Raw genomic sequence first — 25853 nt, 5'->3', positions numbered from 1 at the left:
TTTATTTTTGTGAGTGAATGCAGCACAATCGCTAACATAAATGGACAACTTTAAAGGCGATTTTCTCAATGTTTAGATTTTTTTGCACCCTCATTTTCCAGATTTTCGAATAGTTGTATCTCGGCCAAATATTATCCTATCCTAACAAACCATACATCAATCATATACGTCAGATGATGTATAAATCTCAAGTTCAAAAAATTGACACATATGACTGGTTTTGTGGTCCAGGGTCACATTTTATTCTGTGTTTTATGAATTCATACAAATTTATATAAACTTTAACAATTTAATCAAGATTATAAAATGCAATCAACTGAAAATATAACAATTAATTTACAACAAAACATTGCAACTTTTCTTTTTGTCAAATAAAATGCTGCACAACAGAACTGTATACATTTAGCTGTATATAAAGCATCTGTGTTGCTACCAATGTGTAGATAGGCCCCCTGAGATCAGTAAACCTGGAAAACACCTTACGTTTTGCTGTCTTAGCATTTCCGTTTACCACTGCTTTAGATTATTCAGAGCTACATAATGAACCGGCAGCTTGAGAAATCCTTTAACAGTGTTTGCAAACCGATTATTGTATCATCAAAGATAATTCTGCTAGAAAAGTGGTTCTAGCATTGTGATGTAGGGCACTGCTTTAGTTTGGGTGCTTTAGTAACACAAGGCCTGAATGCCTTCGATAAATCAGTAAAGTAGGCCAGCACAATGCTGCTTTTATCAAGGACATGTGAAACATCACCGGTGACTTTCAGCAATGCATCTAGACGGAGATGCCCAACTCTGAAACCTGAGTCACATTTATGCTATTCAGATGATGGCTGATGTCTGTAAGCTTCATCTTTGCGTCCAGCAAAATATGCTGAGAAACAGCATAATATTCCGTAAAGCAGGGATGTTACTGAATAATTTAATAGATCATTTAGCTTCGAGTATTTCTGTGCAGATAATGTGATAAAATATAAATTATGTGAGCGAACGGAAAGAGAAAGGGTGTGGTTTGCCGGGTTTATATGAGGTTATTCGATGGCGAGATGAGCTGTACAGAGGTGTCCAGACTTACTGAGTAACGAGAATATTCTCTAACCCAGCAAGAGTTCACATCCACCAGCCAGCACAATTTACAGTATCCTGACACATACCAGTGCTGAGACGAGAGAAAGAGAGAGAAACAGGCATCGCTATAAAACACTGAGCTTTTTTGTGCACAGAGTGTGTGTGTCTGTACTTTGTTGGCACATATTCAGGAGCTACTGTTGAAAATGAGGCAAACGGAGGCGTCGTGCAATGATCTCCCCCTTGAAGGTTGATAAAGATGGTGCCGCAGTTGTCTTTGTCACCTCATGGTTTTCATTTCCTGTTCAAAAGGCGAACTTCCTGTCTCTGCACCATGTACAGGTGTGACTTTCATATTTTGCACAATTCAAAATGGCCCCGGTTTCACACAAGCTGCATGAGTAACTCTGTGATCTCCAAATGTTTTTTTTAACATCAGCAGGGACTTTTTCTCCACCAAAGCCAGACCCAGTGGATGTGGTGTAAAGGCCCCGATATACTCCACTCAGTAATAAAATAAACACAGAACAAAAAATGACAGTGTGAGAAAACAGCAGTTAAGAAAGCATCTGATCATAGCGATGCTGCAGACATGTTTGCACCAGCTCTACAATCCGGCACTCCAGTCAAGTCACGTTTATTTATATAGCACTTTATACAATATAATGCTTTAAAGCAAGCAGCTTTACAGTTTTATCATGAAAAAACACGGTCAGTGGCTGCGTTTAAGTCAATTTATGACTTCTAAGTTCCCTCCTTCTTGTTCACTCGGATATGCGTCATTGCTTATGTTGCATGAGTGCCCACTACTGGCGGGACCCTTGTAATGGGTTTAAATGGAACGCACTCAGCCCTTGATCACTTGGAATCCGATATGGAGCTGATTTATAATTTTTTTCCTTGTAAATTTGTTTACGCACCATTCTATAGGCCTGTATGTATGCTTGGGCTGCATTTATAAACATTTATACCATGGTCTGTCTGACCTGACCGTTTAATCACCGTTCTATATTTGCTAAATTATATTTCTCAGCAACAATTTTGAAGTAATTAAACTCACAGCTTCATTTTTAATAGAGAGATACGCTGAACAGACGCAGGTACGCAAATCTCATCTCTCTCGCACGCGCTCTCTCTATAATTAATTCAAATAAATGCTATATTTCATTAATTTAAATAAATGTAATCTTATGCACTACTTTATCTCTGTGTCTGATTCAAAGCGGGCAGAATGTTAGATCTAACAAGTCGTATCTGATTAAAATAACAGTAATTTTTACCCTTACGAGCAAATATTGCACTGCAAACATCAATAACAGCTTTAAGTTGTCAATGCAAATGAACATGGTATAAGCGGGATAATTCACGGCTGTGCATTAAACGATTTTAATGCACGACGTGGAGGTAAAGAACCACCCGACGCGAATCGTTCATAGCAGTTCATACAGAACACATTTTCTGCACACCTTTTCCATTGTTTTCTATGTAAATATGCGCTAGACGGACATCTTTGACAACTGCACTCCTGTCTCGCAAAGCAAAACAATGTTAAAATAGAAAACATTTATTTTAAATTTGTAATAATATTTCACAATATTATTGTTATTACTGTATTTTTTATCAAATAAATGCAGTCTTGGTGTGCATGACAGACTTCTTTCAAAAACATTTTGAAATTCTTACCACTCCCAAACTTTTGAAGGTTAGTGCAGGTCAGACAATCTTTTCCTGTCTCAACTAAGTGTTCTTTGTCGGAATATGCTGCATTGAGTATCAGACTTTATATCAATAGTCAGACATCTACTTTACACTTTACACCAATATACGCTCTTTCAGTAAACTATAAACTACCAATCCCAATTACTTTGACTTCTGTGTAAACAGCCACGCCTAAACACTTTCACTCCTTTCTTCGGCTTGTTTGCTCAGACATGTTTAAGCTGTAAATGGTAAAGCATTGAAGAGAAACCTGTGAGAGATGGTACAGTATAAGGGGTTGAGGGAGAGAGAGAGAGGAGGACATCTGTGTGATTGCAGTAAGAAAATTCCTTCTGAATGCGTGTTTGACGATCATGTGTGCGTCTAGATGTCTGTTTGGTGAGTCAGTGTATTTGGCAAAGAGAGGTCAAGAAAACTGTGAATGTTCTGATGTCATGAAGCCAAACCAACATAAATCGGGTCACCCCAGTCATCTCGGGCTTTAACTCACTTTTCTATCCATTGATATAAATTGTTAGATACCGTATTATGTTCACATACAGATTCCACACAAAAACACGGTCCACATAAATATGCATTCATTGTGCGAGTGTGTGTGTGTGTGTGTGTGTACCTACCTATTTAACTATATTTTGGGGAATAATTTGTTCCCAGAAGTGGCCAAAACCTGACAAAATCTCAAATAAACACCCTTTAGGAACGTCTTCATTTGTAAATCTGGTATAAAAAGTAATTAAAGGTTTTTAAAAAAAATGTAAAAATGCAGAAAGTTTTGTGTGATGGGTAGGTTTAGGGGTAGTGTTAGTGTAAGAGGACAGAATATAAAGTTTGTACTGTATAAAAAACATTACGTCTATGGAATGTCCCCATTTAGTGTGTGTGTGTGTGTGTGTGTGTGTGTGTGTGTGTGTGTGTGTGTTGTTGGGGAAATTACTCTGAAACTGTAGCTTGCCAAACTACAAGATAATCATAATAAAGTAGTTACATTATTAATATAAAGCTGCCCTTTTGAAAAAGTAGCTAGCTGCGCTCCAACATACAAAAACTACCTTTTAGCTATTTAATATCTTTATAAATACACACTACCACTACTACTAGTTTTTGAAAGAAATTCAATCTTTTATTCAACCCCCTACTCTTATAAAAGTAAAGTCGAAAGTTTAGTGTTGTAGAGGAGCTTTCAGTATTTACATGATTATTTACATGAATCACTGTGAAAAAAACTGAATTACTGAAATGAATTCAAAGCTTGGACTGTTTTGAAAACAATAAAGTAAAGTTGGGTTACACTGAATTTTTTTTAAGATGGTAGAAAAAGTTACCAGCATAGATACTTTTAGCTAGTTATTTTTGATCTGCCCACTGGTTCTCACCCATACACAGTCATTTAGAGAAATGCACATGTAAAATTATGCGGATGCAAAACTTGAGAGTGTTTGGCCATTTGAACAGTCTGCTAATAGAGTTCCATTTGTCATACAACTTGAGAGTGAGTGAAAGTCGTTTCAGTGGAAAGTATGACCATATTCTCTTACTGTGTGACTATTTTTGCCACTATCGTCACTCTTAATATTAAAACAACCTTTTAAAAGTATGAGGACACAAAAGTATACGGAAAGGAAGAAGACAAGAATTACTGGATAAGACATATTTTCCCTATGTGTAATATCTGAATGAATCGGTCAGTTGAGGGAAATGGGGAAAGAGGTAGGCAGAGTGAAATGAGAGTGTATGTGTGTGTCTGGTTGTTAATATAAACCAGAGTTGGACTGTTCCCTTGGTCTTGGAGTCAACAGCATAAATTATCATAAATTTATTGCTGATGCCAGCCAGAGGGTACCTGAACAGGCTAACCATTTTGATATCGGGCCTATAGTGTAGTTCACATGACTGTTTTAAATTATTAGGTAACTAGTAACATTGCTGTGGTAATTGTGTATGACCAAAATTTCATTTATTAGGTGAACCACCCTGATGTCTAGACATGGGGAAATCAACTTTACAATTATACTTTATACAATAATTTACAAAAGTTATTTCCATTTATATTCAAGTAAGGGTATGTTTTTATTATTATTATTATTATTATTATTATTATTTACACATAAGATACAAGCACAAATCTGAAACTATGGTAGATGCTAAAATAGGCATATGCATAATAGGTTATTTATGGTATAAATGTACATGACAAATGTTACAGAATCCACATTTACTGAATTTACAGTCTGAATTTAAACTTTCTAAACTTGAGTTTAAACTGGTGCAGTAGTCTTTCATTTAGCTTCATTTAGTTAAGTTTAGTTGCCAAAGGTTCAAGTATCAAATCTTTGAAAGATACTTAGGGTTTTGTTTAAAGCACCTAGTATATATTCAACTTTTTTTTTTATCTGTAAAATGATTTCCATCTAACCAGTTACTCAAATTATCAATATAAATTTCTTTTGGACATAAAGAAATTTTGATTGACATTTTGTTTTCTCTTTCCGCATTCTGCAATAATTTTTTATTACTTAAAAACAACAGATTTGGCCTGAATGAGCTGCAAAATGGGACAACTTGCCAAGTTGAAATGATTTTCTCTGTTAATTGTAACAGTATGTCACATAGAGCTCAAGCTGCACTGAATATTAATTTCTGTTCAACTATATGAATATGAATATTCAGTTTAGTTGTTAATGTGTTGCTAAATGTGGTTAAAAGTGATTCTGAGGCTGTTGATAATAGATATAGAAAACAAACATCTGTCTAAAAGACTAGTATGTCCACTGTATGTATAACAGTGTTGTTATTATTAACTAAAACTAAAAAAAAAAAATATTTTTGTTAATTGAAATAAATCTGAAATACATTAGAATATAAATATTAGATGGAAAAACCTAAACTTAACTTAAAAAACTTAAGTGAAATAAGGGATACTCCACCACTGGAAAAATGGGCTTTCAATACAATTCGGCTGCCTATACTATAGACAGTTGAATTTTTTTTATATTTGATTTTTAATGCACTGGGCTTGTTGCCGTCCAAGGCCACTGCCACCAGTCTGCTATGGATACACTTACCAGAGTCAAATACCGCCTTAATACCTCTTAGCAAACTTTTATTCATAATAGTGTTGACTTGTATTGTTCCCAGGTACAAGAATTCAAAGAGTTAACCTTTAGTAAAATTTAGTTTTAGGCAGCGGCTAAAGGCGGCAAAGAATCATAATTTGTAGTTAACATTTCGAACTGGATGACCACTAACACAGTGTTTTAGGACAAAGAAACTGCCATTTCTTTTACAAAAGCCCTGAAGCTGTCAAAAGGATTTTTGCTGATAAATAAAGGTAAATTTCTTGGTCAGGGTAACATTGTGAATGAATAAACATGGCATTTCTCAGGCTTCCATCTCTCGTCTGCAGTTGGTTCAAAACGCAGCCGCTAGACTACTTGAAGGGAAGGCGAAAGTACGACCACATAACACCTATCTTAATGTCTCTGCACTGGCTTCCGGTAAAGTATAGGATTGAGTTTAAAATTGTATTATTCGTCTATAAAACTCTGAATAATTTGGCACCTCAATATTTAACGGATCTTTTGACTCCGTACACTCCATCCAGAAACCTGAGATCCTCTGACCTTGGCCGTCTTACAGTCCCTAAAGTAAAACTTAAAAAACGTGGTGATCATGTTTTTTGCCGCTGCTGGGCCGAAGCTTCCTCCTTCTATTAGGCATGCTCCATCTATCTGTACTTTTAAATCTCAGCATTTATTCACCTTGGCTTTTAACACTCTGTAGTTTGTCTTCCTGGATTTTTCTTTTATTCTATTGAGTGCTTTTTGTCTTGTCTGGTATTTATGTATGTATATTGGTTTTATTTTTGTGTCTCTTTTATTCCTTGTAAAGCACTTTGGTCAACTTCAGGTTGTGTCTTAAATGTGCTCTATAAATAAATGATTGATTGATTGATTGATAAACATTAATTTACTACCAACAATGTAGCAATACAAAGCAGGTTGAAAATCTGCAAAGCTAAAAACACAAAAAATAATGACAAAAGCAAAAAAACTAAATTACTAAAACTTAAATTAAGTTTTTAAAGTAAAGTATATAAATAATACTAAAGTAACACTGGTGTATAGCCCTTTTTAGCAGTTTTCTGCCATGCACATGCACACACCTGAGCTTTCCACATATCCGTGAACCGCCTGCGTAAGTGAATCTCTAATCAGTTCTAAAGAATTCCTTGTGTTTAGTGTGTGTGAACAACAGCAAAGTGTTCTTTTCTATTGACTTTTGCACACAAAAAAAAGCTGATCGTCTTTTCTTATAATAATTATTCCATTGTGAGCTATGTACCATTTTTCCAGTAGTCTGATGGAGTCATAACCGCAGTCGTTGCTGGGCGAGGCTCAAGTATGCAAATAATGCTATAAAGCATTTTTTTCTTTTTTTTTTTCAGAAGATAATGAATTAATGCCCGAGTTTCAACACTTTATGGCCCTCCAGGAAAATATTGTTTAGTTTGAAGTTCTAAATTCCCGGCCATGTGGGAGTTTGTTAGTATTAACATCAGTGAAATAAATTAAGGCAACCCAGTTCTCCTTTGTGTCGTTTAATAAATAGCTTATGGTGTAAATATATCATGCTTTTCAAAGCAGATTATAGAGAAAACGCCTCATGCAGAGTCACTGCGATGATATGTTTCTCTCCTGAAATGACCGTAACCCATATTCAGAGTCAAACGAAGCCCAAATTCTCTCTTTCCTAGCAGCAGATAACTTTGTCGCACAATGCACCAGGTGTACAGCTGTGTGTGTATGCGTGTCCCACTGCAGTCTGGAGCTGGAGTTGAACGCAGACAGGCTCCTGGGAAGGCACGATGTAATCTCACAAGAACACTCGTTTTCTTTTCTTTACCTCCCTTTCCTTCCTTTTGTCCCCTCCCCTTCTCATTTTCTTCTCTCTTTGGTTAGGAACTCAAAGCATTAGCAGCAGCGCTTCCTGGTTGTGTGGGTGGGCGGTTCCAGTGAGCGTGATTGGCGCTTGAGTTCAGTGCTCTGCGCAGTGCTGATGTTTCTCGCTCTCGCAGGCTCACACACACACTCACACACACAGTGGCGCAACCAGCAGCCACACGCGCTCTGTCTCTCTATCTGTCTCTCTCTCTCTTTCTCCTCCTCTCTGAGAATGGTCCACCCGGTGCCTGAGGCTCTGCTGTCGCGGCCTGCCGCCCGTGTCTGATCTATCTCACACACATACGCGCACTCAATAGTAATCATGATGTGAGAGGTAAGAACTGCTTTTTCTCGCGCTCACGTTCCTGTCTGTCTCTCTTTCGCTGTTCTAACAGCCGAGGCTTGAAGCATTGCACCACTTTTGCACGCTTGCTGTGTGAGGATGGGGGGTTGTTCTGTGTGTGTGTGGGCTGCCTTTGACTTTATAGGGTGCTTTTGTGGTTAACTGCAGTTTGTTATGTCTTGGGGACTGCAAACAAATCTCAGCAGTGTTTTTCCGCGTACTTAAAAGTTGCGGTTGCATCTGTGCGTGTGCGTCTGGCAGGAAACGTCCCTCGCGCAGGTACTCCCCCACCTCTCCGCGACCGGCTACTTGTTTAGACAGTGGCAACCGTGCGATTGGTTAACTGTTGAGCCTGAGAGCACTTCTCCTTTTTTAAGCCCCCCTCTCGGGTCTCACTTCCCTTCTGTTTGTTTTATGCACGTACCCAGCGTGTGCATGTTTTTTTTCTTCTTCTTTTTTTTTGCATACGCTCTTGGGCTCTGTCGTAAGAGCCCGAGAGCTTCTTTCCACTCCCCCCACATGTAAATTACGTGTGACATGTTTAACTGCTGTTTCCTAATATGGCTCGTGCTAGATTTCAGAGCGGTAGGACCCAGTCAGGCACCCTGGGACTGCACAGGGGCGTGTGTGCGAGAGCGTAACTGTCTGCGAGAGGGAAAAGAGAGGGGAGAGAGATGTTGACGCAGGTTTTCACTTCTGTCTGAGTGCGTCACTCTTCCATGCAGTCATGTAAGTAAACGCTGAACACGCTCTCACTGCAGAGAGAAACATATGGATTCGAGCTCTCGCAAGTCTGCGCGTCGGCTGCTTGCGGTGGTTTTCCTGCGCTAAAGGGAAACGTAAACATGTAAGAAAAGATTGCTTAAGAACAGGTTATGCTGACTTTTAGGGCACTTCATAGGCGGGTTATTGTTTCATCGTGCTGCAGACTGTTAGAAATCAGAAAATGAGAGAAGAATATCGTCGCTGAGAAGGGTGTGTGTGATTAAAGCCATTGTTTCAGTTGTTTGAAGATCATGTTTTTTTGGAGGGGGAGGAAGGAAAATAAACAAATAATCTGTCCGGGGTGGTCTGGCGCCAAGTCTTCGGGTTTTGTCGACGGCACGCTGTAGTTGAGAAAGTGAAAGTGTCAAGAAAATAAGCACATGGAGACTTTATAGGGAAGCACACTTCACTTTAGTTCTCTGTAATTCACTTCCGATTCTGTTCAGACTAGCTCTAAATCTTTTTTTAGCAGAATTCTGCATTAGCAATGTAAACAGTGAGTAATCATGGATGCAAACATATTTAATGCTAGCTATTATAGGTTACACTTTATTTAAGGTGACATAGTTACATAGTACTTACTCAAATAAGTACTGCGTAAAACTAATTAACTGCATGTACTTACTATAAAGTTAACGGTTAGGGTTTGGTTTAGGGTTAGTTACTTGTAAATATGCATCATTTACTGTTATTACTATAGTAATTACATGTAGTAAAGTGTAACGACGTCACCTTAAAATAAATTGTCACCCTGTTGCGACGATAAACATATTGCACCTGCGTTAGGTATCGTAGCACATCTGGTTGTTTGCGCCATCACATCTTATCCTAGGGTTTTCTTGCTTTTTGTCTCAGTAACATTCTTGCTTTTCTGTGGTTTTCAGATGCTAGACTTTCATTTGCCAAGGAATGCTTTGTGTTTTTGCATGCTAATGATGTCTGCTGTCTTTAATGCCACTAATGAAATATGTCTGATGACGACTGCATGTTGAATGTATCAAGATGTTTATGCGCTTAACATCTAGAGGGCGTTGTAGAAAAATACTTGTGTTTTATAAAGCTCGAAGTCTTACCATACTGAACCATTGTCATTTGAATAGTTAATAAATAATATATTGAAAACCATTAACCTTCGACCTTTTCGATTCTCACAGCTTTGCAGAACATTTGAGGGTTTATAAACCGTGCATGTTTCTGAGTTACTGGGTAGAAGGGCTTTGTGCTGTGTAACCATGGTGATGATACTATTTTCAACCCTTTCCAACATGGCAATCATCACCTACACACGTCTGAGTCAAACGATGTAATGCTGTGGTTTAGATAACCATCTCTGCTGCCCGCACACCTTTCTGATCCTTTACTCCACCCAGATTCAGGCCAGTTCCTTCATGCATGGAAAAAAAATGCTGATTTGGGTTCTGCTGAATTTGGAGTAAATATAATCAGTATTTTAGAGCGTTCACATCTTGCCTGATTCCAGATCAGAAGCATTTGAGTTCTGAATTGCAGAGCGACACCATAAAGATCCACTCTATATCTCAGATTGTGGTGGAGTCTGATAGGTTCTGAAAAATGAGCTGTACTTTAAGGTTGTAGTTATGTGGTTTTGGGATTTTTCTGAAATAAACGTACAGGTTTGTTTTTGAATGTTTATTTTTAAGGTTTGGTCATAAAAATAAAGGTGATGTGCATCACATTAGGTTCAACAGAACTTTAATTTAGTAAAAATCATTTTTGGCTGAATATTTTGTATTTTTTGCCATTTTTGGTTGTATTTGGTTCTTTAGAGATTTGTAGAAGTTCTTGATGCTACATTCATCAAGTTTTTTAGATCAGCTGATTGGTTTCTGTGTTCTTCAAGTTCATCTTATGGTTTTCTAAAGAACTAGAGAATATATTAAGTTCTTTGTGGAACTTTCAGGTTCTATGACATCATCCTGTAAAAATCCTTCTTGTTTCTAGTTTTTAGTTCCTACAGTATATGGTTCTGTTTATAAAAGTGTTGGTGCAGGTCATCATACTTTTAGATCCTTAAACGGTAACAGTTTCCCATATACTTAGGTATTAGCTGTTATGTTTACATATGTGAACCAGGCTCATAAAACACTGCTGTTTCAATATTAATATGATACATATTTGAAGAGTCAAAGATCTATGCAGGCAGAGTTTGTTTTTGTTTCCTAAACAGACTAAACTCAGACTGATTTTAACCTTTAATTATAATTCCTCCATTTAAAGATCAGTCCTTTAATATCGCACTGCTGCCAAATAACAAACAGAGCCACTGGAAATAAAAATGTTCAATCAGGCATTTTTTCACCAGCAGGAGCATATTAGACATCAGTACAGACGTAAATAAAGCCATGAGCCAAAGTGCAAAAAGAATGAAACATTTAATATCTCATTCTTGTGAATCATTGAAATAGTTTCCACTTGTTAAAAGAGAACATAACATCCAGTTCTCCTCCCAGTGGCAAAAATGTTTGACTTTTTAATGGGCTTTGATTGGCATACTTCCAGATCATTCTCTCTCTCTCTCTCTCTCTCTCTCTCTCTCTCTCTCTCTCTCTCTCTCTCTCTCTCTCTCTCTCTCTCTCTCTCTCTCTCTCTCGTTCTTATTTTCTCTCCTTGTTTGACCTTGCAGCAACTTCTAAGAATTCTGTTATTCCACCGCAAAGGATTGTGGGAGATGGACGGTGACTTAATAGCCAAATCATTTAACCAAAAAAGAAAAGTTGGACCAAAGAAACAGCATCGTTATGATCAAGTGAAGACTAGGATCTTAAAGTGGGATCCAAGTCTGAGCATGAATTTTCTTTAATTGTCATGGTGATTATTCCTCTTCTCAGTAAACACAGATAACGCAGGCATGAGCCTGTTTAATGCAAGATCAGAATCACGCTGCAAGGCTCATGAATTCACATTATCTAGCAGCACGATCACTTACTTTTCATTTCACAAAATCATTTAGCCTATTTTGAGTATTCAGTGTTCCCAGGATCCAGTTTGCTTCCACACTGAATGTCTTATCGGATTAAAATATGTCATTCCATAAACAGGGCTGTGTTTTGTGTGTATGTATGTGTGTTTGTTTTTATAATGTACTTGATCCAAGGTAGCATACCAGTGCTCTTACAAAAATGTACCATGGTAACCATATTTCTGATAAAATAATAATATTTGAAATACATTTATTTTATGCTAAGTAAATATACTACAAATACATTTACATATGTATGTACTGTGCTTACTATAAATACTCTGCAATTGTACTTTTGTTATATTAAAATGATAAACTTAAAATCTGCTAAATTAAACTAATTTTGTACTTACTACACTTTAGTTTTCCAGAAATGTAGTGCTGAGGTTCAACTAAAGATATACTTAAGTATATTTGATTGTGCTAAAATATCTTGCATTTAAAGACTGATATTATACAGTGATCATACTATCCTTACTAATAGTGATATTAAAACACATTTCAGGCTTAATATTAAGAAATGTGCATTGTGCAATAAATACTAAAAATGTATGACAAAAATACTTGCACATGCAGACCCTGTTCAGAGAGGTTTTTAGCACTTTGTTGTGGATGGTTGCTAAGGTATTCTGATTGGTTGCTAGGTGGTTTCTTACTGGCCCAAGTTAAAAGAGGCCACTCTCAAGTCTCTGTTATTCTGGTCTCTAGTTATGAATTTTTAAAAATTTAGTCATTTCTTTCATTTTCTTTTCTTGTTTCTACGGAACTGGTAGCAAATACCAATCTTGCATGGTTTTATTAACAATAAATGGAATAATTATGTCATTGAAGTTGAAATGATGGTAGATTTTTGTAAAGGTGTCGCTTCTCACCCTCTCTCAGACTGAGCTGCTGCTCTCAACTGGCATGCGTCCGGACCATTGCTACATCTCTGCCTGTGATTGGCTCACTGCGGGTCGCGCAATACTTTAGAGAAACAGGAAATGACCTCGCCGTTCACTTTCCAACTTCTCGTTCTCTGTTAAATGATACGTCACAGCTCTTTAGCTGTAGCTGTGATGTGCTAACTCAACCTGGACTGAAACTTAAAATTCTGAAGGGTTGCTTTGTATGTGTCCCGTGTGTGTGTGTGTTTGTATAAGACAGAGACCAGTGTGTGTATGTGTGTCAGTGGAGTGTGTGTTAGTCCAGGAATTTTAGTGACAATGTTTTATTTGCTCTGACTAACAGTATTCTGCAGACTTCAGTGCATTTCTGGCATTTTTAGGGGTGTGAAGGATTTATGCAGCTGGTGAGAGTCTAATAGAGATCGAGTGAGAAACACAGAGAGGCAGTGAGATAAAGTGGAAGATGGGCTGCGTCCCAGTTCTTCTCATGCTGTCTGTCCTAATTGGTACAATTCCTTGCAGTGAATTTTCAGAATGTGCATTTTCCGTATGCGTGGAATACCTGGATAATCTACTTCTACTGCATCTGCCAAAATATGCAGTGTATGCAGTAATGTAATGCACCCAACTTGGCATTCCATGAATACTGGATCTATTTTTACATGAAACGATGAAAAATGCACAATATGTTTATTTCTGAGATGATAACTGGACAGAGGAAATAAACAGGGGTCATATGATGGCCTCGTGATGATGAGCTCATGTGATGAGAATGTAGCATGCTATAGTTTGAATTTATAGCCTGTATTATACACTATAATGGGTGATTATTAAGGTGAAATTTGCCATAAATTTATTTATTTTTAAATGGGGGAGGGCCATTCTTTTTTTGCACCTTTTCCTGAGAACTTAATATTCATTAGATATTTATTTGTATTTATGTTTTCAATTTGTAACTTCATTAGGATTGTTCTTCATTTTTATTTTAGAAACCAGAAGAAATAAACTCAGTTTCAGATTGTAATGTATAAACTTTAATAAATGAATAAATGAATTTAAATTGTAAAATAAAAATGCATACATACCTACATACTGGATAACAATGGACTGCAAGCTTACATGTTGTTTTCGCATGTCCAACACTTATCAACAATTTGTGAGAGATGTTTTGAAGAGGAAGATTTCAGACAGTCGAAAGTGCCTATTCGGTTCGTTTCAGCTTTGTGCACAGTTTCGTCCACTGTGAAATAATCTAATCACGCACTCGAATTATGAAAATGTTTGCTGCAGAGCCCTCAGGAAGATGGTATAAAGCTGTTTTCCCCCTCTTTTCCTCTGTTGCAGGTGGGTACTGAGTATCGTGCCCTCTCTTGCGTCTGCCGCTGCTTGGAGCTGCTTATAGTACCAGCCTCAGCTTTCCTGCCTGCTTGCTGCCCACATCAGTGAAAGACTGCCCGCACAACTCCACAATCCCTGTGACCCCGAACGACCCCTACCTGACAGAGCTGAAGTGGGCACTATTGAATCAGCCAATCAGAGTCAAGGATTTTTGCTTTGGGATCCATTACTGCAGTTCAGTTTTTCCTTGAAGCAACTTTTTTTTTTTTTGTTCTTTCTGCTTTGGCCTGGCGTGTATCCACGAGGAAAGAGGAGCTTAATGATCTAAGAAAGAGAACATTAGTAAAAAGGACAAACTGCTTTTGAGAAAAACACAAGCACACCCAAAGCACTTTGGGATTTTAAGGAATTGAAGTTTGCTTGCCGCTAAAGCGAGATGGCGATGAATATGGCTCACATGAGGGACACGAAATGGCTGACGCTGGAGGTGTGTCGAGAGTTTCAGCGGGGAACGTGCTCACGCTCCGATGCTGAGTGCAAGTTTGCGCATCCTGCCAAGAGCTGCCAGGTGGAGAACGGGCGAGTCATTGCGTGCTTTGATTCACTGAAGGTAAGAAACGCCTCGGACTTCCAACTCTAGTGTGCACAGTCAGAACGTCACTGACATTTACATGTATTTTAGGTATATAGATATGCTGACAATTATTATTATTTTTTATTAATTCTGGTTGAAATCTGAAATCTTGAAGTCTTTCTGTTCTTTCTTAACGGAGCATGCCCACTTTTGGTCACATGATTATATTTATTATTTTTTACCTTTCGATTTTTTTTAAATAATCATGATAGAGAAAGGAGAGAAAAAGATAGAGAGGCCATACTGGAAAAATGTACCAAGCTAGAATAGAACTCTATGACCACTTTTGGTCACATGATTATATTTATTATTTTCTTATTGTGTATTATATTTTTGTTTTATTATATTATTATATTTATTTAACTTTTTAATTTTTTTAATTATTCTATTTTATTCTATTTATTTAACTATATTTTTTTATTTTGACCTTTGACACATTTTATTTTGTAACTATAAAAGAAAGGACAGGAAAAGATGAGGAGAGGCAGGATTAGAAATTGTTGCAAGCTAAACTCACACTTTTGTTTACATGATTATATTTTTTTCTTTTTACCATGATAGAGAAAAAACAGGAAGAGAAGTGAGACTGGAAATTGTTGCAAGCTAAACTAGAACTCTCACACTTTTGTTTACATGATTATATTTTGTTCTTTTTACCATGATAGAGAAAGGACAGGAAGAGAAGTGAGACTGGAAAATGTTGCTAGCTAGACGAGAACTCTCACTGCTAGTAGACTAGAACCGCTAGTTTAGCCGTTTTTGTTTTTAAAGATGCAAATATTCAAAGTTATTCATTCATTGATTATACATTTTTGCCGAGTTTTACTAGTTTATTCATTTTACTAGTCAAATAGCACTTTTATGAGCATGAAAATAAGCAAGATTAGTTTCCATATTATCTGGCTGTATAAATGGGCCAGTGTTTTACCTTAGAATGACACGGCTGAGGCTTTAGTCATAAATTCCTTCTTCCTACTTGGATGCTAACATGAGCATTCCACACAGTTTATAAAAATGCAAATCAACTGCACTGTAAAGCACAGTGAATTTTATATAGGAATTTCTTTTAAAGTAGTAGTCTAGACGAGTGTTTCTCAACTGGTGGTTTGCAAGACCGTTTTGAGTGGTTCATGGAGTGTGAAGTCAAAGAAACAACAAAAACTTTCATTCTGACAAAGACATGTGAAAACTGTTCTCTTCTGACTCTTCTGTAAACACTTTGCTCTTCTGCGAGAAAACTTTTTTTTTGTAATTCCACTGAATTTCCATTTCCATTTCCATAGAATGGTGCAGAAACCGGGAAGTCTAATTCCTTCGAGATTTTCCAATGGGGTTTTTCAATTTATAAGTAAAATAAAGCCTGTGGTAATCACAACTTGACCATACTTTGACATTTTGTTCTACAACGTAAACTGCAGACACTCTCACTCCAAACTGTCTTATTTAGTTACTTATTAAAAACGTACGTTTTCAAAAATGAACATAACAGCTTCAAAATTCACGTTTTCGCTATGGGTAATTATTGTAGAACAAAACGTCACAGTATCGTCTCCACAAGCTTTATTTTACACATAATAAAAAAAAAAAAAAGGTGATTCTGTATCTGCTGTCAGATGAGATGATCAGGCTATATGTCAGTGTCATTAACACATAACTTGTTAGGACCAGTTCACACAGAACACATTTTTGCAGTCAAAATTAAGAGCATACAGCAATGTAGTTATGTTGTCAAATACCAAAATTACCAAAAAGTACCAATAAATTACATAAGTAGTACAGTATGTCATGTGTTAGCTGGGAAGGATTTGCATGCTGTTATAATGTTCATTCTATTCATCAGTATCAGTCTCCATATGTTTTATGAACAGTTTATGTTTCTGTAACCTTAATCCAAAATATCACCAATTCTATATTTTGGATGACTGGTGGCTCATACTAACTTACTAACTAGTTTGGGACTGCTATTTAATAGCTTTACCGTATAATACTTTTTATTTATCAGTGTTTGTGAAATTCATACAATTTATGTGTTAAGTAAAGTGGGACAGTACTCATGTGTATTAACCATTTTTGAGAAATAAATTGGGTTGGTTCAAATTCCCCAAAATTTGGGTCGCGGCTTAATGACCATTGGAAAACGTGGGCCCCGTTGACCTTATTCACAGCAGAGCTTTGATTTTTAACGGCAATGAAAGCGAGGCTGTGAGGGATAGACATACATCTCTTCAGTGGGTTTTGCTGTTATTAATGTGTTTTTGGATTTAAAACTGCAAAAATATCTTTCCAAGAAGTTTCAGTAGACAAAAAAAAAAACTCCAGACAACATGAGCTGTGGAAAATGATTAGGAGCTTTATACAGCTTTTTACAGCGGGTGCCATTGAAAACATGGTCTATCCCTCACAGCCTCACTTTCATACCTGTCATGCCGCTGCTCTGAATAAGGTCTATTGCCAAACCAGTTGATAACTACTGGTCTAGACCACAAGACTTATGGGAGGAGCAACACACCAATGTTGTTGGCGTGATTGAAACTGTGATGATCATTGTCACTTAAAGAACACAAGTCTTATGTAGAGTAAAAGAGCATTTTCTTGACCTTTATATGACTGGAATCCTCAGCATTTTGCATAGAAGTTCCTGCAAACTCTCAAAGTTGCAAAACATTTCAAAAAATGTCCAAATCCAGGTCTCTGAGAGGAGAAGACTAAACACAAACTGATTATTCTGTGCTTTGCTGCCTTTTATGACACACTGAATCTCTTATGTTTGGACAAGACTGAGGATGAGGTCTTATGTGTGGAATTACCCTGGTGAGATGGTGCTTGATCGTTTCTGCTCAGCGCTGCTCTTTTCTGCAGTTTTTCAGTTCAGTTCCTCATTTGGTCGGAGTCAAAGAGACACTCAGCACAGCTTATGTACTCTGAAACCACCAGCACCCGAGCCTGGACGAGCAAGACAACATTAAGCTCTCAAAACTCCAAAAGGTTTTGGAGATCTGGTGTTCACGATAATGGTTTTCATTTCATTTTGATAATTATATGGCTATATTGTATTTTTAAACCCTTTGAGTATTCAGCAAAAAGCCACTGGTATTAGTACAAATCCCAAAAATATGAGAAATATATATAGAGAGGCCGCTCATGCATGCGTTTCCGTCATTCCCATTTCCTGTCCCATGTTCTGAACGGAGTATTTGCTCTCTCCAGAACAAAATCCTCTATGATGAACAGGCTGATACCAACTGCTAACTCCACAGAGATCTGATCCTCGTCCATGAGCCCTTCACTTTTCCCTCTAATAACACCAAAAATCACATCCATCAGTGCGGACCTCAAGATTGGCCCTCTCCGAAAGTCTGAGTCAACAGAGACTGAAAAGTCTGTAATGCCTAGCCGAAGAAACTCGGGTTCTCACAACTTTCTGCCATTTAGATGAATCTATTGATTGGTGTTTAAAGAAGGAAGACGTAATTCTGTTACGACGAGATGTTTGAAGCGGTGGATGATTGTTATTTTAAGTTCTGGCAAAAAAACGAAACATGCTCAAGTTTGTTTTATTTTATGTAATTAATACAATTTTATATAATAATGTTTAGTATATAGATACATATATAGTAAATATATATAGTGCATAATTTAATTAATTAATTTCAACATATGAGTGGAAATAAAAGTAAACTTGTCTTAGCAAGGATGTCTAAAAGGTTTTTCCAGTAATGTTTAGAGCTTAAGCTTTGATAAATGAATTATGAGCTATGTTACATCTGTCCAGAATGAGCTTCTGTGAAGTTCCACCAATCCATTACTCTGGTTCATATCGTCCAGTGTTTGGCTTAGTGTGGAGCTACTAAATTATGGATGTAACTAAATAGATTTAAATATTAAAAAGACCACATGTGATAAATTATTAAAATGTCTAAATACGCTGAAATATTAAAAACATAAGTTATGAGTTTATTAGCTGTTCATTTGTATCACCTGGACTTTTCATACAACTCCATGTACTGTGTGTGTGTGTGCGTGTGTGTGTGTGTGTGTGTGCGTGTGTGTGTGTGTGTGTGCGCGTGTGTGTGTGTGTGTGTGTGTGTGTGTGTGTGTGTGTGTGTGTGTGTGTGCATGACCACTTCCTTCCAGAGCAGTAGGGAATGCCACTTTGTAATTTTCCATCTATTTTTACATGGCAGGAGAAAAGCAAATACGCACACAGACACACACTGGCAGGGGGGTTCAAGCTAAATCTCGGGTCTGCTGGGAAACCGTGGCAATGTTTCAGGTGTTCCCCTCCACCCACACACACACACACCCACCCACCCACCAAGACCCAGTAGTAGAGACACTTTCAATAAATATACAGCATTTACAAAAAAAGTACTATGGTATTACTATAGTTTTTTTTGGACATTACTGTGAAAGTAATACCATTTATTTTTATGTTTTTCTAAAATACCTGTTTTAATACATTTTAAAATATAACTTATTCTTGTGAATGCAAAGCTGAATTTTCAGCATCATGACTCATGAGCATCATGACATTAACCTAATAAATGCAAACTAAAGGACAAGATAATTTGTTACAATTAAAAATATGTCGCCATACCTCACAGCTAGAGCCACAGTTCTGTTTTCTAAAGGAGGATGAGTAAAAACAGACGAATCGTGTGAAGATCTACTGTGAATAAAGGCCTGTGAGAGTCGTGAATCTAGCGCTGACCGCGTGTGTTTGTGTGAGTTCGAGAGAGAAAGAGAGGTAAAGATCTAAAGAAATTGTTTCAGTGCAGATGTGAACAGAAGAACATTGTCGTGCGTGTGTGCGTGTGTGTGTGTGTGCGTGTGTGTGTGTGTGTGTGTGTGTGTAACAGCTCTCTTGGCCATGTTGGATCATGCTGGCTGGATGAAAAGCACACTGTGAGGCTGCTGACGCTGACTGCCAGACACACAAACACACACACACACACACACACACTGCTCAGCTTTATCTATCATCCTTCCATCTGACAGAATGATAGATCTGTTATCTCTTCCTGTATAAATATCTCCAGACTGGCAGAGATAGAGAATGTGACACAAATTAAGTAAATAAAACTGACAGAAAAGGAGAGCTTTAATGTGGAGGAAAAGGGAACCTGTTAAAATAACAGGGATTTTCAGAGAGAAAGAGAGAGAGAAACAGCTATGAATTCGGTGTTGTTTTACACTTTTGCTTCAAGCTAAATGGAAGATCATAGAGTGGAAAAGTGGCTTTGAGTGAAGCTGACGTGGGTGAGAGATGTTTGAGCCGACTGGCCAGTTTCCTCGTCTCTAACAAGAAACAGGCCAGCCATATGGTCCACAGAAATGGCCACTGTAATACTTTTGGCGGGAACAGAGAAACAGGAAGATCTAAGTGTGGGTCAAAACAGACCAAGTAGGTGCTTCCTCATCCATGAAAAGACCACTTCATGAGGCCAAACAGCATTTATCCCTATTTAAATGTCCCTGGCTTGTGTACAGCTTATCAGTGTTTGTAATGTTGAAGTGGAAAATGGTTTTGTCTGGTCAGAATGATCATATTTAATGTCAAAATTACAACTGGGAGCTCTTTTTTAGACCCACTTTCCAAGTCATAGAGATTTGCTACAAAATGCTACAAATTTATAGACTTTATGAGGCGACAGACAAAACTACATTTCCCATGATTCTCAGCTAAATACACTTTTTACACACCTAATGCGCATTTTTGCTTTGCATTTTGCTGAACTACTGCTAAAAAGCATCATGTTTTTGAAATTGAAAAGAAGAGAGCAATTAAATCTGAAACTGCCAAATATGTACATTTTACTCTAGCTAAAATCACATGACCTCATATTTAGGAATATGGGAAAATATATAGTTATAGTACTATAGTAAATATATAGTACATTATTTCCCACTGAATATTCTGATTTAATCACAAATAGACCATTTGGGGTAATTTTTTCCTCTTTTGAATAAATTACATTTTAAAATATATATAAAAAGAAAAAAATATTTTAAATTGTAATAATATTTCACAATTTTACTGTTTTATTATATTTTATGAGCATAAGCATAAACATAGAAAGATCTTACAGACTCCAAACTTTTCAATGATAGTGTACATCACATTATACAAGTTAAATCATTTCAGTCATTGTAAGGATGTTTCATATAATGTTTTTATGTGTGTCACTGCATTATGAGGGCAGCTCGCAGCTTAATGATTAGAGCAGACTGTGGATGGCCTTCTTTCAGATGATATAATTAGAACAGGTATCACATGACTAGGCATCTAAAACACACTTATGCGGGGACACACACACACATAGTCATCAAGAAACACAACACAACTCAAGTATCTATGCTCTCAACGATGTGTATTTGCATATCATGCAAATCATTTGCCTGAATATAGTCAAATATGCTTTGCCTTCCCAGCAGCCCTCACAAGCTCAATCCGACAGAGGTGAAGTTGAGATCAACCAGTAGTAGAGGACCAGCACTCCCCTTTAACGCGTATCTCTCCATTTTGGCTCGAGTTGTGCAATTATGTGATGTACCAGAGGGCTCTTCTCATTTTAATGGCGCTGTTTGCTGGTAACGAACACTCCTTTGACCTTGTTCAGTCAGACAAGACGAATCTGAATGCTGAACAGGATGTTCAAAGCCGATGTAAAATAGCCGATATTTGTACACCTGCAACCGCACATCAGTTGTATTCTGTTTTGTATATTTATTTTATATAGACTACATTTAGTCTATGAACTGAATTACATAGTGGCATATTTATTTATTTTGTTGTTATCATTATTAATTAGAAACTTGGGCAAATTAGCGTGAGAGCGCAATCCCATAAAAAAACCAATGGAAGTTGAAAGTTTAGCGTGTGATACACTGACGACACGCACATTAAAGAACCGTCCCAGTCAGATCATTTCCACAATGACCAACTCAATCTACCAAGAGCAGCGCAAATTAACGTCTGGTTTAAGACATGCTTTTTTGGGGGCGTTAAAATAATGGCGAAAATACTAGGAAATTGACTACTGCAAACCTTAGTAAATCACCTTGCATGATTCATTTAAATGCTGTCCTCCCATAAATGTTGCATCTGAAAGAGAAACTCATATAAATGCATGTGTAATAAGGTCAGCCGCAAAAATAACCCTGTCCACACCCTTTCAGTGCTCATTTTTCACTGTGTGTCCTTTAGTAAATCTCGACAGTGTTTTTTTAAAGCAAAAATAGGGTTTGCATTGGCGCAAGCTGTTAGTAAATCTGGCCCTTGGTTACTTATGTTGCTGCTGGTCTGCAGATAAGACATTTTCTTACATTTTTATTATAATTTCAGCTATTTGAATGAGCATTAACCATTATATATCACCATCAATCAATGTAATATTATTATTTTTTTTTTAAATTTAGCTTTTTTAAATTGTGAGTCTGTGGTTTTTAGAGAATTTTTGAAAATGAGAAAAAGGTGTCATTTTGTGTACCAGAATTCCTGTGTAACTACTCTGAGTTTTAAGGGTTAAGTGTGTTATTTTGTCCCACTAGCATCACAAAAACGTGTTAAAATAATGATTGTTTTCAAACAAGTTTCCTGAACGCTCCCGCCATCTGCCATTGGTTGGACAAACAGATTGCCCCGCCCCAAACTCACAGCATTGGTTGAGCTCATGTTGCTTTGTGGGGACGCAAAAAATGACACACTTCAGCTTTAAACCTGAACTGATTTAGCTGTAAGGACCTTTCAGGGTTAGCTTACAATTCATCCATCAATCATGAACCTGCCCTTGTTCTACAAATCAAATAGAACAAGGCAAAGATTACATGGGACAACAGAAGAATACATTTACAACGGCTAGATGCTGAGAAAAGATGTTGTTAATGGGATTTGTTTTCAATGGCGAAGTGTGAAAGCCTGAATCTCAGATGAATGTTGTGCTACTTTAGTGATGTTGCATAACATTATAGACATTTTTTGACATGATCCTGATGTTAATTGCCTTTTAAGAGCTTTGCATTGTTATGTATGACTTTACCAGCTTCAAAACTGATGTCTGCAAATCCATTAGCAAAGTCTTCTTACAACTAATGGACTCAGTCTTGGCAGCAAATAATTTAATCTGGATTTTCTTGACTGGAGATGCCAAATGGCAACTAATTCAGAGGGGTTTTTTTTAGATGGTTTTACACTTTTTTTTTTTTGGAAGGCGTCTATGATTATATATCAGCGACACATGGCTGAATGTCCCTGTCTGCCCTCTTTTCAGATCGACCCAATGCCTATGATTATTTCAGTATAGGTTCAATATGTTCTCTCCCACAAGCTTGATACTCTTAGGGAAGAAAAAACACAAATAGCACACCTTTTATATCTTTTTTTTTTTTTTTTTTCTAGAGAACAATGGGAACCTTTTTTTCCTAGAGAAAATGTGAATTGTGCTTGCCTTTGCATTGCAGTTCCTTGGGTGTTTTGAGTGGTTGCTAATTAGTTATTTGCTAGCTTAAAGTAAAAAGAGACTGTTAATTTGAGGTGTAATCAGTTAGTAAAACTAAAAGCGAACTAATAAAGAATTGTGTTTTGTAATGAAATAAAGCTGAAATAAAATAAAATATAAATATTAGATAAAAAATGTAAAAACATTTTAGAATGCATTGTCAAAAAAGTACTAAAATGACTAAAACAAATATAAAAAAAACTAATAAAATTGACAAAATTACTAAAACTTTAATTAAAATTAAATTGAAAACTTACATTTAAATACTTAAATACTACAATATTATATAAATAATACTAAAATCACACTGAATATCATTCACAAATTACTTCCAAGACCAAATTATCTGAGCTATGTTTTCAAAATTTTCTACATTCATTTCAAATCCCTGAATTATTTGTTAACTTTAGGAATGTTAGGAAAAATATCTGATGCTTTGACACTGGAACATACAGTATTTCAGCTAGGAACCTCTGGGCTTTTCTTGCAGAACAATATTGAATAATAGATTGTTGTTCTTGTCTTGTTTTGGACTGTTTAGTTAGCACGCAAGTTTCTTAAGGGAGTTTGTAGCCTGGGATCATCCTCCTGTTTATAGGAGCTGATCTTGTACGTCGGAAGACCTCAGCGCTTCGGAATATGGCTCCCAGCGCTCGGCCAAACTCAATACAGAAGTCATCATGGCGGTCGGGTCAATCTCATGTTGCACACACTCACGGCTTTTAAAGCTCACGTCATCTCTGACCCCGTATCAACTCGTGTGTGTGTGTGTGTGTGTGTGTGTGTGTGAGCGTGTGTGAGCGCACGCACTCACTCTCTCTGTATTTGGCTATTTTTGACACCAAGCTTTACATTCCAGAGTCTGAGACTGAAGGGTGAGGGTCTTTTTAGTTGTGTATGTCTCGCTCTGTTTACATTTCGTTAAGTAATGGCAAACACACAACACTCTTGACAGGGTTTTTACTACACTGAACACCTATTAAAATCAAATCTAAACATTATTCTGCTACTGAACTTTAAAGTCAGTTTAGTGCACTGATACACTAATGTATGACTCCATCTGTTAGGTTTACTCAGTCATAAAGGTAATGAGAGCTCTTTAATATTTTAATTGTTTCTCTCAGCTATTAGATTTAATTCAGACTTTTTTTTTTTGTTTGAGAAAGTGTTTAAACTTTGCTGTAAAGATACCAAAGTAAATCTACAGTATCTATCCATCTGTCTGTCTGTCTATCATTCTATCTATCTAAGATAAATAGACAGATAGATAGATAGATAGATAGATAGACAGACAGACAGACAGACAGACAGACAGACAGATAGATAGATAGAAAATGTCAATTTTATTTATATAGCACCATTAATCACAACCTAGGTTGACCAATGTGCTGCACAATAAAAAAACAATTCAATTCAATATAATAAAATAAAAAAACACAGTGAAATACAACTTCATTTATTATATGCCAAATAAATAAAAAAATTAGTTTTTAACTTCGATTTAAAAACAGACAGTAATGATGCAGATTGAATACAGATAGATGTATCTTGTGCTCAGTGGTCTTGAGTGAGTAATGTGTGATTACAGTAACATTAAGCAAATGCAATCCACCTCAACACACTCGACAGCCACTGGAGAAGGGGACTGAACTCGTCTCACCATGTATGGAGACAGAACCGCGAATGCCCTGCCGTGGCCGGACCGCTGTTAGCAGCACACTCATGGAATGTACACGCACAGAAAACACAGACACACTGGGCATTCATTAGAGAATAAATGACTGTTTGAAAGCATAAACATGGGCGCAGTAAATCCACAGAGGACGTTTTCATTCCTGGACCAGGCCATAGTAACGAGCCAGCACTGAGATCTAACACACACACACACACAGAGCGTGAACACAAACAGCAGACCGAGAAAACTGTTTATCTGACATACTGTCCTAATGTGTCATAACAATCATCTAAATCCTGCCTCCTCCCCCGCTTTCTCTCTCTCTCTCTCTTGCTCTATACCATAGCTCTATCATGGTTTTTATGGATATCTACCAGTGCATTACGTTTTAGTTTTTTAGTTTTTTGGACATGTACCATGGTAGTACCTTAGTATTCTTAGTATTAGAGTTTAATGTAAATAACATGCTACACGAACATGTTAATGATTCAGTAATATGGTAGATATCAAAGGAAGCATTGTATTACCAAGTATTAAAAGATAAGGGCTTATATAGTGGGCCAAGTTGTCTAATATCAAAGACTGCAATCCTTGGTATTTATAGTTTCCAGTCACATGACAGTCATGGAGACCTGGAGGGCAGAGTATCCATAGACCCTCAGCACAGGCCTGTCAATTTTCAAAGTTTCAAGACAGGAATATTTAGATCACCTCTCAAAAGAAGAAGAAAACTAAAACAGATATGTGAACAAACTGTAAGTATTGGATATTTAGCATAATGACAGATTTATCAGCTATTTTTGTTGGCCGGTCATTTTAGACCGGGAACACCAAGTGTGACTTTCTTCCATTTTGTACAAAATAAAAGCATTTCAAAATGGTTGAAAACTTCAAATTTCAAAACTTCCTGGTTAAACATTAAAGCACACTGGTGTGGTAAACAGTGCAAATTTCTTCCATATTTTGTTGAATATGAACCAAATTATCCACAAATTATGCTTCTTTT

The 25853-nt window shown here is 36.9% G+C and overlaps 1 protein-coding gene across 33 annotated transcripts in view; it reads left to right on the top strand.

Annotated features, from left to right (window-relative positions):
- mbnl1 (muscleblind-like splicing regulator 1) overlaps window positions 1-25853 on the top strand; it is a 56222-nt gene that overhangs the window by 5612 nt on the left and 24757 nt on the right. For 12 of the 33 annotated variants that reach the window (XM_084119898.1, XM_084119884.1, XM_084119874.1 and 9 more), the window contains exon 2: window positions 14047-14650. In XM_084119898.1, coding sequence (XP_083976024.1) covers window positions 14477-14650 — 174 coding nt within the window. In that variant the 5' untranslated portion in view covers window positions 14047-14476. Of the gene's footprint in view, window positions 1-7835; window positions 8062-8578; window positions 8918-14046; window positions 14651-25853 lie in introns of those variants that run through there. The other 21 variants (XM_084119889.1, XM_084119876.1, XM_084119901.1 and 18 more) reach the window with 13 other exon arrangements.

Source organism: Abramis brama, assembly GCF_963993115.1.
Source record: "Abramis brama genome assembly, chromosome: 7".
Classification (NCBI taxonomy): domain Eukaryota; kingdom Metazoa; phylum Chordata; class Actinopteri; order Cypriniformes; family Leuciscidae; genus Abramis; species Abramis brama.
This window is presented reverse-complemented; position numbering and strand designations above follow the sequence as displayed.